The 13,875-nt window shown below is 38.4% G+C and overlaps 1 protein-coding gene across 1 annotated transcript; it reads right to left on the bottom strand.

Annotated features, from left to right (window-relative positions):
* Positions 1-1,882: 1,882 nt before the first annotated feature.
* Positions 1,883-11,067, bottom strand: p23. Its single transcript, XM_065234937.1, has 4 exons — positions 10,918-11,067; positions 10,374-10,457; positions 10,052-10,311; positions 1,883-2,413 (listed from the first exon to the last, which is right to left on the bottom strand). Exons 1-4 carry the CDS (start codon positions 10,932-10,934, stop codon positions 2,250-2,252), a joined length of 525 nt encoding a protein of 174 aa, XP_065091009.1. The 5' UTR covers positions 10,935-11,067; the 3' UTR covers positions 1,883-2,249.
* Positions 11,068-13,875: the final 2,808 nt, after the last annotated feature.

The raw sequence follows: 13,875 nt of genomic DNA, 5'->3' as shown, positions 1-13,875 counted from the left end.
GCGTGGCACTTGGTCCTGCAGTAAGCAGGACCAAATCAGCGGCTAAAGGTGGATCGCGGCGTGACCACAATGAGGAAAAGTAATATATGTAAACCCCCTCCGCCTTTCACATTAACCCCTCCCCCTCCCCCCTTCACAACAATCTCTCCTACCCCCCCCCCCCACCCCATTCATCAACCTTTCCTACCCCTCCCCCCATCAACAACCTCTCCTACCACCCCCCTCAACAATAACCCGAAAAAGACGTAGACTATGACGATCTCTTTTTTCCGGGAAATATATTTTAAACAAATCACAATCATTAGTAAAAACAGAACTTTTTCCCTTAATTTCTTCCCACACCAAAACTTTCAAACTTTAACAAAAATTGCTTGAAAGACATATTCAATTATATTAAGTTGGTGAATTACACACAACTGACGGTAAAACATAACTGGTACCTCTATATATGCAATTATATTAACATCCAAAGTCCATCCTTTTTTACATATTCTGCACAAAAGAAACGTTCTGCCCCGCCCCCATTCATAATAAAATGGCGAGAAATCCTGTCAGTTGTGGTGCTTAGAAAGTATGTTTTGTGCAGAATATGAACGGATGTTAACCTAAATGCACAGACAAACAGACATAACACATTGAATATTCCTCACTTTAAAACAACGTCGCTAAAACATTACCGCCATCTGTTGAGTACACTGTGGTGGGTAGTACGCTGAACAGATGGCGGTAGTGTGTAAACGTCAAACGCAAGGGAACTGACTATGCGCGCCACAAGTGGCGGTACTACCAACCACGATACGTTTAAATTGACCGTTACATGCTTGTTCGATGAACTACTTGCGAGAGCTAACGGCGCCGGTGGTGTAGTGGTAAGCGTGATTACCTCTCACCCCAGCAGGCCTGGGTTCAATCCCAGTCGGCGCCGCCGGGATGTTCTGAGGCATAACATCTCTGATCACGCCTTCCTTCGGATGGGAAGTAAAGCCGTTGGTCCCCGGTTCATGAGTTGATGGGTCGATAGGTAGGGTCCAGGTGTGGGAGCTACCTTCCTGGCACGTCGGTAGCATTGGTGCTCAGCACGGAAAACAAGACCGACGGAAAAAAAAAAAAAAAAAAAACTACTTGCGAGAGTTATGTCTGTTTATCTGTGCTAAATGCATATATCCTGCATCATAGATAGAGCTAGACAGATAGGTTCTACGTCATACTGCGGTCGTGTCTAGGACACAACCCTTTAATTTTTTTACAGGAGTTAGTATTTTTACAGGATTTTTGGATTACTTTACGAGTACTTTAGTTAACTGTTCAAAGTCCCAGATTTTTTATAACGGAATCATGAACAAAAAACCAAAGACCACTATGACCAACGCGATCGGTCTGAAGGGATCTTTACATAGAAATTGTTTTAAGGTGATACGATCCAGAACCTCGGGCTCTGGTTCCACTTCGCTTTTTCCAGGAGGCCATTATCTGCTACCGGAAAACATACAATAACAAAACTGTGATGATAATTTAGTGCCTCAAATCGCAATAGTGCCCGAGATTAACTCCCTAGAAAACGCAGTGATTAACTCCCCGAAGTGGCAGTGTGTTGTGCGAGTCAGAAGGAAACAGCCCAGTGGCAGGCGCGTAGGCAACATGTTATACAGTGACAACGGGCCCAGAACAGCAAAATAAATTATTTTAGCCCGGGACATGCTGCCTACTGTCAAACGCTGCTGTTGGTATAGGCCTTGTCACTGGCCTGGAAGGAAAGGAAACGGTTTATCACAGAAAATAAGTAGAGTACTATGACCGCTTACACCACTGCCCCGAATTCATTTGTTTAGACAATTTTTCTCAACCACAATAAAAATAGAAAACACAGCTGCTATTGTAATGTATGTATGTTTATTTTCTTATTTCAAGTAAAACAGAAAATTAAACCAATGCAAATGAGAGAACAAATAAGTGTAGGATTCGAAACGAACCTCTCGTTTCTACTGTCTCGGTTGTTTTTTTTTCTCAGAGACTTAGTTTGAAATGTCTTACCCTCATCATGAATTTCAAATGCTGTACGAAACAACGCCTTCAAACATTTCTTACGGGCTATTTTCTGTTTTTTTATTACTATCCCTCCTTATGTCTTAAATAAAATTACACACTTCAATGGTTATTTCTGACTGCTTGGCCTTTTCTTATCGAACTGTCTCGAGCTTTATGAACAGAGGCTCACACCAAAAGGGAAGCTTTCAATACGGATTTCCCCATTACTTTTTCTCTTCCTCTTCCTTCTCGTCCTTGTCTTCGGTCAAACCAGGCATCGCTTCGTCGTCTGAATCCTCCTGATCGTCATCGAGATCATCGAAGGACAGTTTGCTATCGCTCTTCATTCGGAGCATATCTTCCAGCGCCATCTGGTTGTCACCCTCGTCTGCAAACAAAGTACATGTTTATATTTATAGAGTATTTTTAGAATTAATTAACCGTTATGTTGCTTTAGCGACCGCAAGAGGTTTAACTGTTTTAAATATTTGTATCCCAACACAAAAACATATTTATTACTATTTTTGCAGTACCTTCGGCAATTTCGAACGAATTTCGGATATTTTTGTCTTGTTGAAGAGTATAAGTGTGTGCAAAAAGTGTAATTACATTATCGGTACAACAGAATGATCGAAATTGAAGGTTTTCGCTGGCGTTGATTTCATCTGTTTTCCGCATCTTTTTTTAATTGTACCAAATCAAAAAAATATTGGTTTTCACGTGTGGATATATGTAAATTAAGATCTATCACGTTTTAAGAAGTTTTTTTAGTAGTATTGTAATTAACGTGAAAAATCTGGGACAAGAATTTGTTTCGAGTAGCTGTGTTGCTGTTGTGTCGCGTTGGTCGCTTTTTTATTTCGCATATTTTTGGTGCTTGCCTGCCGCCAAAGAAGAGTTTGACCGGGTATTTTTTTTCTTTCTTTTCTTGGTGCTGGCGTTCTGCCTTCCGGAGGATGCACGCGAATGAGGTGTCAGACAAAAATTCGGTGCAAATGAAAAACTTCGCATGTGATTCAAAATGTCGTGTTAGGTTGTAAAAACAACGCGGAAATTTTTTTTCGATTACCGCGAGTGAACAAGCCGGTGCTTTTTCGGAGGCAGAATTTGGTGAGATCCACCTGAATTATAATCAATCATAAATGCATATTTCCATATGTTAGTAAATACGCGCCAGATTTCGAAACATCACATTTCGAAATCTGGAAGTGTGTTTGCATTACCATTATTCATATGATAACGGTAGTGTTTACATGCGGGGCTTATTGTGTGTGAAAGTTACCTCGGAATGGACGTGAATTAACAGGCATTCTGAAATGGGTTGCTGAATCCGCAGTAGAGCTATCGCACTTTAACCTCATTTTTAACCGTTAAAAAGTTATTTGTGATTTACTGTGGAAAGAAAAGTTCAGAATTTCAATACTTGCAGTATGTCCCCACCAGCAAATCAAACTATCATTGAAATCTATAAATACAAATCACATACTTTGTTGCAAATCACTTGATAACATTTGTTTCGAAGATTCTAGAATTCAATAGGAGGATATATGAGCGGAGAGGGATCACACAATTTATTAGTTTCCATTTGATTGCCGTAGCAAGCAGAACCAAAAAAGAAAATCATGTCACCAAAAACCAAGCTCAAGTCGGATCTCATCACCGGTATTGCGAGGAAGCATTTGCCCAGAAACCGTTTGCCGTCATCAGGTACTTTCGATTCAAGCATGAAAACCCAACAACTTTCAATCGGAAAAAGCATTTAAGCTTCAGGAAATACCTGCATCGGTTCGGACACGCAGCGTCACCCCTCTGTCCGGAGTGTGGCAACGTCGATGAAACGCCGGGGCATGTGGTCTTCGACTGTCCAAGGTTCAAGGCAGTGCGAACGGAGATGCCCGTCCTTAACGTGGAGAATGTCGTCGTTGAAATGTGTCGAGAGGATGGCACTTGGAATGCCGTCAGCAGGGCAGTCACGCAGATTATGTCGGAGCTGCAGCGTAAATGGAGAGAAGAGCAGCGATCTAGCAACGTCAGCTAGCGCTGAGAGTACGACAAGTGCATGAGAACAGCCACCCCCCGAAGTAGTCGCTTCACAGTGGTCCCGGGGGGATCCAGGCAGAGGAGAGAGTAAGGAATGGGTTTTAGTGGAGCTGCACTAGGAAACTAGTGGATACCACACCGTGCCAACTTCACTACAGGCCAGGCTTCTTGAAACTTTCGTAAACCTTACTATATAAAAAAAAAAAAAAAAAAAAAAACACACACACACACACAACAGAATGATCGAAATGGAAAAAAAATACCAATAATCTAGTCCGACCTGTATACTGCAGTCAACTCTCGACGCATTTCGCGCCAAATCGAATCGAAGCTGGCAGCAGCCTCTCAGATTTCAATAAAATTTTCTGGATGTGTAGACTTTGACTAAATAAGCACTTTTGCATACTCAATTTTTCCAAAATTTATCTAGACTAACATTTGAGAAGGGCCAAACTTTTTCTGCCGATTTTTTTCAAAAAAATATTATGGAAAAATGACAACTCCAACAAAAATATGTTGTATTGATGACTTTTAGGAAATTGACCAAATTATAGAAAAAATACTGAAATAAATTTCATTTGAGATCTACACTGAAAAAAATCGATTTTTAAAATTTCAAGTCGATTTAAAAAAAATGGCCATGTTTGATTTGGATGAAACTTTGTCTCAAGATAGGTAATTATGTTTACTACCATCCGTCCATACATCGCGAGATGGGCACTTTTAAGGAAAAAAAGTTTTTCTTACAAAAACTTTTTCATGTCTGAACTGATTTTTTTAACGTACCATTTTTACACAAAACTAAACCAGTGAAGCTCAACATCATCCCAGAACCCAATGAAGCTCCATGTGTGATTCAATTTTGTCTAATCAGCAACTAATCACTTGGATTAATCGAGAATTCCATATGAAAAGGGCTTATGTCATTAGAAAATAATATAATTGATTATATTGTCTACTACTGAGGCAAAATCCGATACTTCTATAGCAATTTAACATTCTTAGCTAAAATTATCCATAAAGAATTAGGTATGAATAAAATTTAAATTGAGATCTTCTTTCGAATCAACAACGATTTGGGAAGTCAACGTATCGCATCATAATTCTATATGCCCTTCTGTTATTTATACCTAAACCATTAACATTATATACCTAACACTGTTAATGAGCAGGGTAGTAGACCTATGCCCGGAACAAATGATTTTGTTTCCGAGTTTAGAAATGGACGAAAAGAACACGTTCAAAAACGCCTGTTAATTATGTCCCTCAAAGAAGCGTACATGTTGATGAATATAAAGATATTAATATTGGTTTCACTGTATTTACCCAATTGCGACCAAAACATTGCATTTTGCTTGATTCTACTGGTATACATAATGTATGTATTTGTACAATTCATGAAAATGTAAAATTAATGATCAACAGTTTAAGAATTATGTCACAAGATGCAATAATAGAAAAAATGCTTTGTAATATTTCTACTAGAACAACTGATTGCTTTTTCCGTACTTGCAAAAAGTGTGCTTCCAATGAACATATTGAAGAGGAACTTACTTTGCTATTAGAATCAAATGACAAACAAGATGTTGTGATTCAACAGTGGCTGAATACTGATCGTTGTAATTTGGAAACGATTATCAAGCCTGTTGATGAATTTGTTCCGTATCTTATTCATAAATAACTCATGACTTTATTTACAAACAACTGTCATCTTTTCTAAGAAATGAAAAAGAAGGCGAAATTCTAGTAATTTGTGATTTTTGGATTTTGGATAATTCTCAAGCAACAATACATCCATTTGAAGTTTATTATAGGAAAGACAATAAACTTGAAAATGTTAGCTTCATTATCATATCAGAAGTAATGACTTACGATACAGTTGCAGTTCAGTTGTTCATCTCAAAAATGATAGATTTTATTAAACAATCGATAGATTTTTCTAAAATTACTTTTATGTCAGATGGGGCTGCATCACAATACAAAAATAAAAAAATAAACTTTGCTAGTCTGTGTAGATTTCAGTCAAAGCATGGATTAGAAGCAGAATGGCATTTTTTTGCAACGTGTCATGGAAAAGGTCCCTGTGATGCCATTGGTGGCACTCTCAAGCGAATGGCAAAGAGAGATAGTCTTGCTCGAGATTATGGAAACACCATAACAACTCCACGAGAATTATATAACTGGGCAGTTGAACAAACAGATAATAATATCACAAAACTACGTTTCGAGTACATATTCACTGTACAGTACATCGAAATGTCAGAAGAACTCGAAGAACTATATAACAGCACAAAGACAATATCTGGCACACAGAAATTCCACAGTTTTGTACCTATAACTGGTGACAAAGTAGCGGCAAAAAGGTATTCTAATTCAGAAGATGAACCAAAAATATTTAACCTGATTGGAAAAAGGAAAAAATAGCATGTACCTATGAAAATAGGTTTAAAACATTGAAAATATATAAATAAATGATATATGAAAAATCTTGTCTTTTTTCTCTCACATATTATCAAATTTTACATCAGTAGTAGACAACAGAATAAGGGAATGATATTTTTTTTTGACAAGGTCTATATGTCCAAATAATTTTATTGAACTCTGAGAGGGTGCTGCCAATTCCAAATACGATTTGGCGAGAAATGCATCATGAGCCCTTTTCATATGAAATTCTCGATTAATCAAAGTGAACTTAAGTGCTGATTAGACAAAATTGAATCGCAAATTGAGCTTCATTGGATTCTGAGATGATTTTGAGCTTCACTGGTTTAGTTTTGTGTAAAAATGGTACGTTAAAAAATCAGTTCAGACATGAAAAAGTTTTTGTAAGAAAAACTTTTTTTCCTTAAAAGTGCCCATCTCGCAATGTATGGACGATTGGTAGTAAACATAATTACCTATCTTGAGGCAAAGTTTCATCCAAATCAAACATGGCCATTTTTTTTAAATCGACTTGAAATTTTAAAAATCGATTTTTTTCAGTGTAGGTCTCAAACGAAATTTTTTTCAGTATTTTTTTTTCGATAACTTGGAACATTTCCTAAAAGTCATCCATACAACACATTTTTGTAGGAGTTGTCATTTTTCCATAATATTTTTTTGAAAAAAATCGGCAGAAAAAGTTTGGCCCTTCTCAAATGTTAGTCTAGATAAATTTTGGAAAAACTAAGTATGCAAAGTGGCATATTTAGTCAAGGTCCACACATCTAGAAAGTTTCATTGAAATCTGAGAGGGTGCTGCCAGCTCCGAATACGATTTGGCGCGAAATGCGTCTCTCCCTAACTCGATATTGAAGGAACCTATGTAGTCAGGGAGAATGATGAAGACCCATACTCATCGGAATATGTTCCGGCCATTGCTCTGGAACCAGCGGAACAAATCCAGAAACGTTCAATAACGTTCTATGGGACCATGGTATCTTTCTACTGTTCAATACTGTGCTAAACTTATGCAGCATCGTCATGGAATTGTGACTGACTTGCGGTTATTTTTCTCATTGACGTTAAATGTAATCGCAAGTCAGTCCCACTCAGATTTTGGCCATAAAATAAAAATTTCACGATATTTTTCTAATATTTTTGGGTAAACATAGATGCATTCTATCACATTGTACGTTTATTTTTAAATTTATCCCTTCAAAATAAATGTCAAATTAGAAAACTTGAAAAATCTTTGAACGCCGTTTCCTCATTTCTAGTGTTTACAGATGGGACTGACTTGCGATTATGGGCAGAGAAGGACCTGAAAAAACGTGCTGAACTTTTTGGCTCAGCTCTGGTACTCTCTTCGGTCCCAAGCTAATCGATGCACACCTCGAAACATCTGCGAACCCCTCATTTTATCTGTCAAACTTTCATAGCGAATCAAAACAAACATAGTGTAGTACTAGAATTTCGACTAGAATGGGGTACGTTAATCGATTTGCTTGGGATCAATAGGCTAGTCAAGAAGTGAGCCAATTTAAAATCGTTAGTTCTCACCGGTTGGTATAACCATAGAGGTAACTCTAAGACTAGTAGGTCCAGAAGAAACGTGCTCAACTTTTTGGCTCAGCTCTGGTACTATCTTCGGTCTCAAGCTAATCGATTCACCCCTCGAAACATAGGAAAATCAAATCACCCCTCATTTTATCTGTCAAACTTTCATAGCGAATCAAAACAAACATAGTGTAGTACTGGAATTTATAGTAGAATGGGATACGTTAATCGATTTGCTTGGGACCAATAGGCTAGTCAAGTAGTGAGCCAATTTAAAATCGTTAGTTTCGTATTGATTGTTGGTATAACCGTGTAAGAATGCATGAGAAAGCTAATACCATAGAGGTAACTCTAAGACCACAAGGTGCCGAAGAAACGTGCTCAACTTTTTGGCTCAGCTCTGATACTCTCTTCGGTCCCAACAAGAGATGAACTAGCCTAAGGCTAAAAATCTCTAAAATTAAGATTAAAAAAAATCTTCGGTCCCAAGCTACAAACATAGTGTAGTACTAGAATTTCGACTAGAAAGGGGTACGTTCATCGAAGTATATACGCAAAGTTTAGATTACCGAACACGCTCCTTCAATGTTACTCAAAAGTGAGTAAAAATCTACTCTCTTTCGGTAAAAATGTGGAACTACTCTAAAGTGAGTAAACCTATAGTTACACACTTTTGTGAAATGCTAGCATTTGTCAAAATCAGTGTAACTTGCACTCAGTTCTGATATGCGGTAAAGCAGCATATCTGAGTAATTGTTACTCAGTTCATGTAAAATTGAATTGTAAACGTTTTTCAAAATGAGTAATAAATTGTTTTGATATTGATAAAATATGAAAAATCAAAACAATAGAACAAACAAGTTTATTAAAAGATAAAATAATCTGCATTTCAATTATATCCACGACGTCCAATGTATCATCCAATCACATTTTCTAGATAACCCTCTTGTTCCTGTTCCATTTCCGGAGGATGGTTCATAATGATGTGCCGCTTCAATGTTTTTAACCGGGTGTGTAAACATCCACATTTGGAGTATTTGAACGGTAAATCAGCATTGCTGGTATTGAAATAATGATAATGTTGATTGTGAGATTTTACATGATGTGCGTGTGGTAGTGATTATCACGATATCGAGCATGTTGTTTGGTCATGTACTTTACACCGTGTTGCCAGATCTGAGTTATCCACATCCTTCAGGGCCCGAGGAAAACAACCAACGATACCCGTTAGAGATGTCTTGGCGAGCCGATATCTCGACTATTTGAATTTAATTTATGTGTTTTTAAAACGGATAGATCTGAGGATTTAGTAGTTAGTGTCATCTTGTGTTCTCCCAAGTTGTTAGCTACCCATCGGTGTACCCCCAATGTTTGTCTTTTTCACCAGAGTGTCGCTTAGTTCGAGATCAAGAACACATTGCTCTCCTTGTGTTCACAATCCCTATCCTGCCATCCATTTGTTACAATTTGTTACCCCTAACCTCGAGATAGCCGCGAGTAATCGGCCCCCACTTTACTAACGTTTGTTTGAAGTAATTTTGTAATCTAATCAATGAATATTGGCTCCGCAAAGCTACAACAAATGAGCCTAGAAAAATAAACGCATTATAAAAAAAAAATCTTTTAAATCCTAAATTCACAAGTTTAGTCCCAAAGTCCATTTGGCAGTGTTAAAATGAAATGGAATTCCTGAAAAGTGATACCACCACCATGTAAACACTTTAGTCAAGGTGTCAACAGATGTGGCGGATGTGTGGTATCTTCTAGCATGTCGACGTTCGCCACACGACTTCCGACATGTTTTATGATGCCACATCAATGGGCGCCTGGCGTGAAGAAGGTATATCACTTTTGAGTATCAAGGAAGATTTGAAAACAAAAATCGTTCGAAACGTAGTGCCTAGTCCGGGAAGCAGAACACGCTTGCAAAACAACAAATAGGTCTCAGAAAGCAGTAGGTATAGGAAATAAATTCCTTCAGCGACCGTACAACGTAAAGGCTACTTACTCATTTCGTCATCCGAACCCTCATCCTTCCACCGGTTGAAGTCCACTTTTAACCAATGTGGTTTGTTCTTATCGTTCGTCAATTTTGGCCAGTAGGATGCCTTCATGTCGGCTTTAGTGATCACAAACTCGATACAGCGGCTGGTGTTTTTACTGACAACTTTATCCGGATTGATTTTGCCATAAAAGTTGATGGTTACTTCGTAGTTTTTCTTCTCCGGTAAGCCAACACCTTTGAAATACATCGTATCTTCTGTAAATCTACGGACAAATGCTTTTTATAAGAAGAAATCCAACAAACGGGTGGTTATAATGAAACTTACTTAAAAGTAGGATCCGGACATTCCACGTTCAACGTCAAATACAGGACATCATTTCGCTGGGCCCAAAGTGCGGGTGGTGGAACACTGAAGGAAAATGATAATATTTTAAAACTCAATTTAATTAGATAAACACAACTTAAAACAAGTATGTAGTAAGTTCTCCCTCGAATTGAGGTCTAATATTACTTTCGAGATCGTTCTAGATTGTCTTGATGTAAATAAAGGTTATGAACAATGTCATGGATACGAGAAGGGGGAAGTCGGCCGTCGGTTCTTTCTTCAAAGGTCCGTAACCTTTCCCCTTACAATTTAAATCCTCGTATTTTACAGACAACTGTTATGCGCAACATTTTCTAATGAAATTTCGTGTAAAACTCTATGAGAGCACTTATCCGAGTCCAGAAAAAGTAAAAAACAGCTTAATCACCGACATAGATCGATAAAAATGGACGCCGGAAAACACGCGAATTTCTTTTGCGGTAAACTGTCCAAAGATGGCAATATTTCCTGTGCATAATAAAAACTAAACTAAACTGATACTTACGTAACTTCTGTCGACATTTTGTTACTCAATTTTTCAATAAATTAGTAAAACAGCAACTAGATTTTCTTAGATTTCTTCTCCAGCGGGTGAACGAAAGGCGTAACGAAAAATCGCTTCTTCACTGCGTCTTTTTTGCTTCTCTCGTGTGTTCTGTTTTCAGACCGACAACCACATTTTGAATAGGGGAAATTTATCCCTGCGGAAAAAACTGGAACTACTGCAAAAAGGATTTTTTTTTCTCCCGGTGCAAAAGCCCTCAGAAAATAGGGTACACTCTTAGCTACGATTGCCTAAAATTATCGGTAAAAAGTTATCGGAATTTTTTACCGATGAAAATCGTTACTTTTTACTTAAAATTGGCTATTATTTACAATAAATAAGGTAATTTTTACCGTTAATTACTGGTAATCCATGATTACCGATAATTTAGGTATGTGCACTTTTTTTGACGTAGAACTACGTCTTTGTCGACTATACTGGGGTGCAAATCAAAAAATATATGTGGTGAAGGAGTGTTAGGTTTTGAACGCTTGTAACTTTGTCATTTATAGATGAAATTAAAATCCAAATACGCCAATCGATAGGATATTACATTACGAACCTGTTGAAATAAATATTTTTCCAATTTTTGTGTAATTAAACTTTTGAAAATGTACAAATGATAATTTTATTACTGATTTCATGAAATAAGCCTTTTTCCCAAACCCAGTCATCATAAACGAATACCACTTGGTTGCACATCATTCTGCTTGAACCTGAAAAGATATAAATCAGCGCTGCTCTCATGCCACTGCTCATTACCGCTTCGGACGGCGTGGCACTAGGTCCTGCATCAAGCAGGACTAGGTTAGCGGCTAAAGGTGCATCACAGCGTATCCACCACAATGAGGAATGAGACTTGAAAAAACGTGCATTTAAAACCCCCTCCCGCTTAACAACCCCCTCCCCCTCCCACATAACAATAACCCGAAAAAGACATGGCCTTTGACGATCATTTTTTTTCGGGAAATAAATTTTAAGCAAACCCCAATAATGTATGAACAATTAATTTTTTACATGCAGAGCTAACATTTTCAAAAAAATATTGCTTAATAGGAGACATACACTCGATGAATAACCAACAACTGACTGTAAAACATATCTGGTACCTCTATATATGCAATTATAATAACATCCAAAGTCCATCCTTTTTTACAGATTCTGCACAAAAGAAACTTTTTACTCCGCCCCATTCATAAAAAACGGCGGGAAATCCTATCAGGTTCTGAACCTGAAAAGATATAAAACAGCGCTGCTGTCATGCTTTTACTCATTGTCGCTTCGGACGGCGTGGCACTTGGTCCTGTAACAAGCAGGACCAAATCAGCGGCTAAAGGTGGATCACGGCGTGACCACATTGAGGAAAATTAATGTATGTAAACTCCCTCCCCCCTTCACAACAATCTCTCCCCCCCCCCCCTCAACAACGTCTCCTGACCCCCCCCCCCACTCACCAACAACTTCTATCCTCCCCGATCATCAACCTCTCGTAACCCCCCACCTCTCAAATACCTCTCCTAAACGACCCCCCCCCCCCAACCACTCAACACAAACCCGAAAAAGACATAGGACGATCATTTTTTCCGGGAAATAAATTTTAAACAAACCACAATTATTAGTAAAAACAAGTTTTCCCCTTAATTTCTTCCCACGCTGAAACTTTCAAATTTGAACAAAAAATTGCTTGAAAGACATGTTCGATGACATCCAGTTGGTGAATTACACACAACTGACGGTGAAACATACATATCTGGTGCCTCTATATATGCAATTATATTAACATCCAAAGTCCATCCTATTTGACATATTCTGCACAAAAGAAACTTTCTGCTCCGCCCCATTCATAAAAAAAACTGTGAGAAACCCTATCAGGTTCTGAACCTGAAAAGATATAAAACAGCGCATGCGATCAGCTAGACGTTGAGAAAGCGTTTGATAATGTCTGGCACAATTGGCTTGTATACAAGCTTTGTAACTTCAACTTTCCTTTGCATCTTGTTAAAATCACCCGTAACTACCTTCAGCAAAGGTCGTTCAGGGTATCGTTGAATGGTTGCAATTCAAGCACATTTTCCATCCCAGCAGGTGTTCCGCAAGGAAGTCTGTTGGGCCCTTTGCTATACAGCATCTACACTTCCGACATTCCTCCCTTGGGTAACGGTTGCGTGTTATTTCTGTTCGCAGATGATACTGCTTTTACCGTCAAGGGAAGGATGCCTCGTGAAATAACAAACAAGCTTCAACGATGCCTTGACGCCTTTGCTGATTATGCCACCACGTGGAAAATCAAAATCAATGCTTCCAAAACCCAAACAATAATGTTCCTCCATCGGCAATCTTCCAAACTAAAACCAGCTCCCTCTTGTACTGTAATCATGGATGGCACAAGGGTTGAGTGGTCCGCCGAAGTAACCTATCTCGGGATGTTGTTTGACGAAAAGCTCCTATTCCGCTCGCATGTGGAGAAAACCGTAATCAAGTGTTCCACCTTGGTTAGGTCTCTGTATCCGCTGATTTGTCGTAGATCCCGCCTCTCAAGGGTGAACAAACTGGCTGTCTACAAACAAATCATAGCACCTGCGATCCTCTACGCAGCTCCGGTGTGGGAATCATGTGCTCAGACTCACAGGAACAAAATCCAGGTTGCTCAGAACAGAGTGCTTAGGATGATCCTTGATCGTCCCTTTGACACAAGAATTTCAGACCTCCACCAAGAGGCGAACATTCCAAAATTAGATTTCAAAATTGATGACATTAAGACTAGGTTTATGCAGAAATGCATTACATCAGAACATCCCAACAAACAATTGAGAGCTCTTATAAAACACCTGAGTTGATCAAACGTTGAATAATAGCTTCCAGAGTTGAACAAGAATGAAGTTGTATTGCCATTTGATTAAAAGTTTTCAAAGCTGTTGG

This window comes from Ochlerotatus camptorhynchus, unplaced genomic scaffold (assembly GCF_037179485.1).
Source record: "Ochlerotatus camptorhynchus isolate MF236.1 unplaced genomic scaffold, CSIRO-AGI_Acam_v1.1 ptg000447l, whole genome shotgun sequence".
NCBI classification, from domain to species: Eukaryota; Metazoa; Arthropoda; class Insecta; order Diptera; family Culicidae; genus Ochlerotatus; species Ochlerotatus camptorhynchus.
Note: the sequence above shows the minus strand (reverse complement) of the source record. Positions and strands in the feature narration are given on the sequence as shown.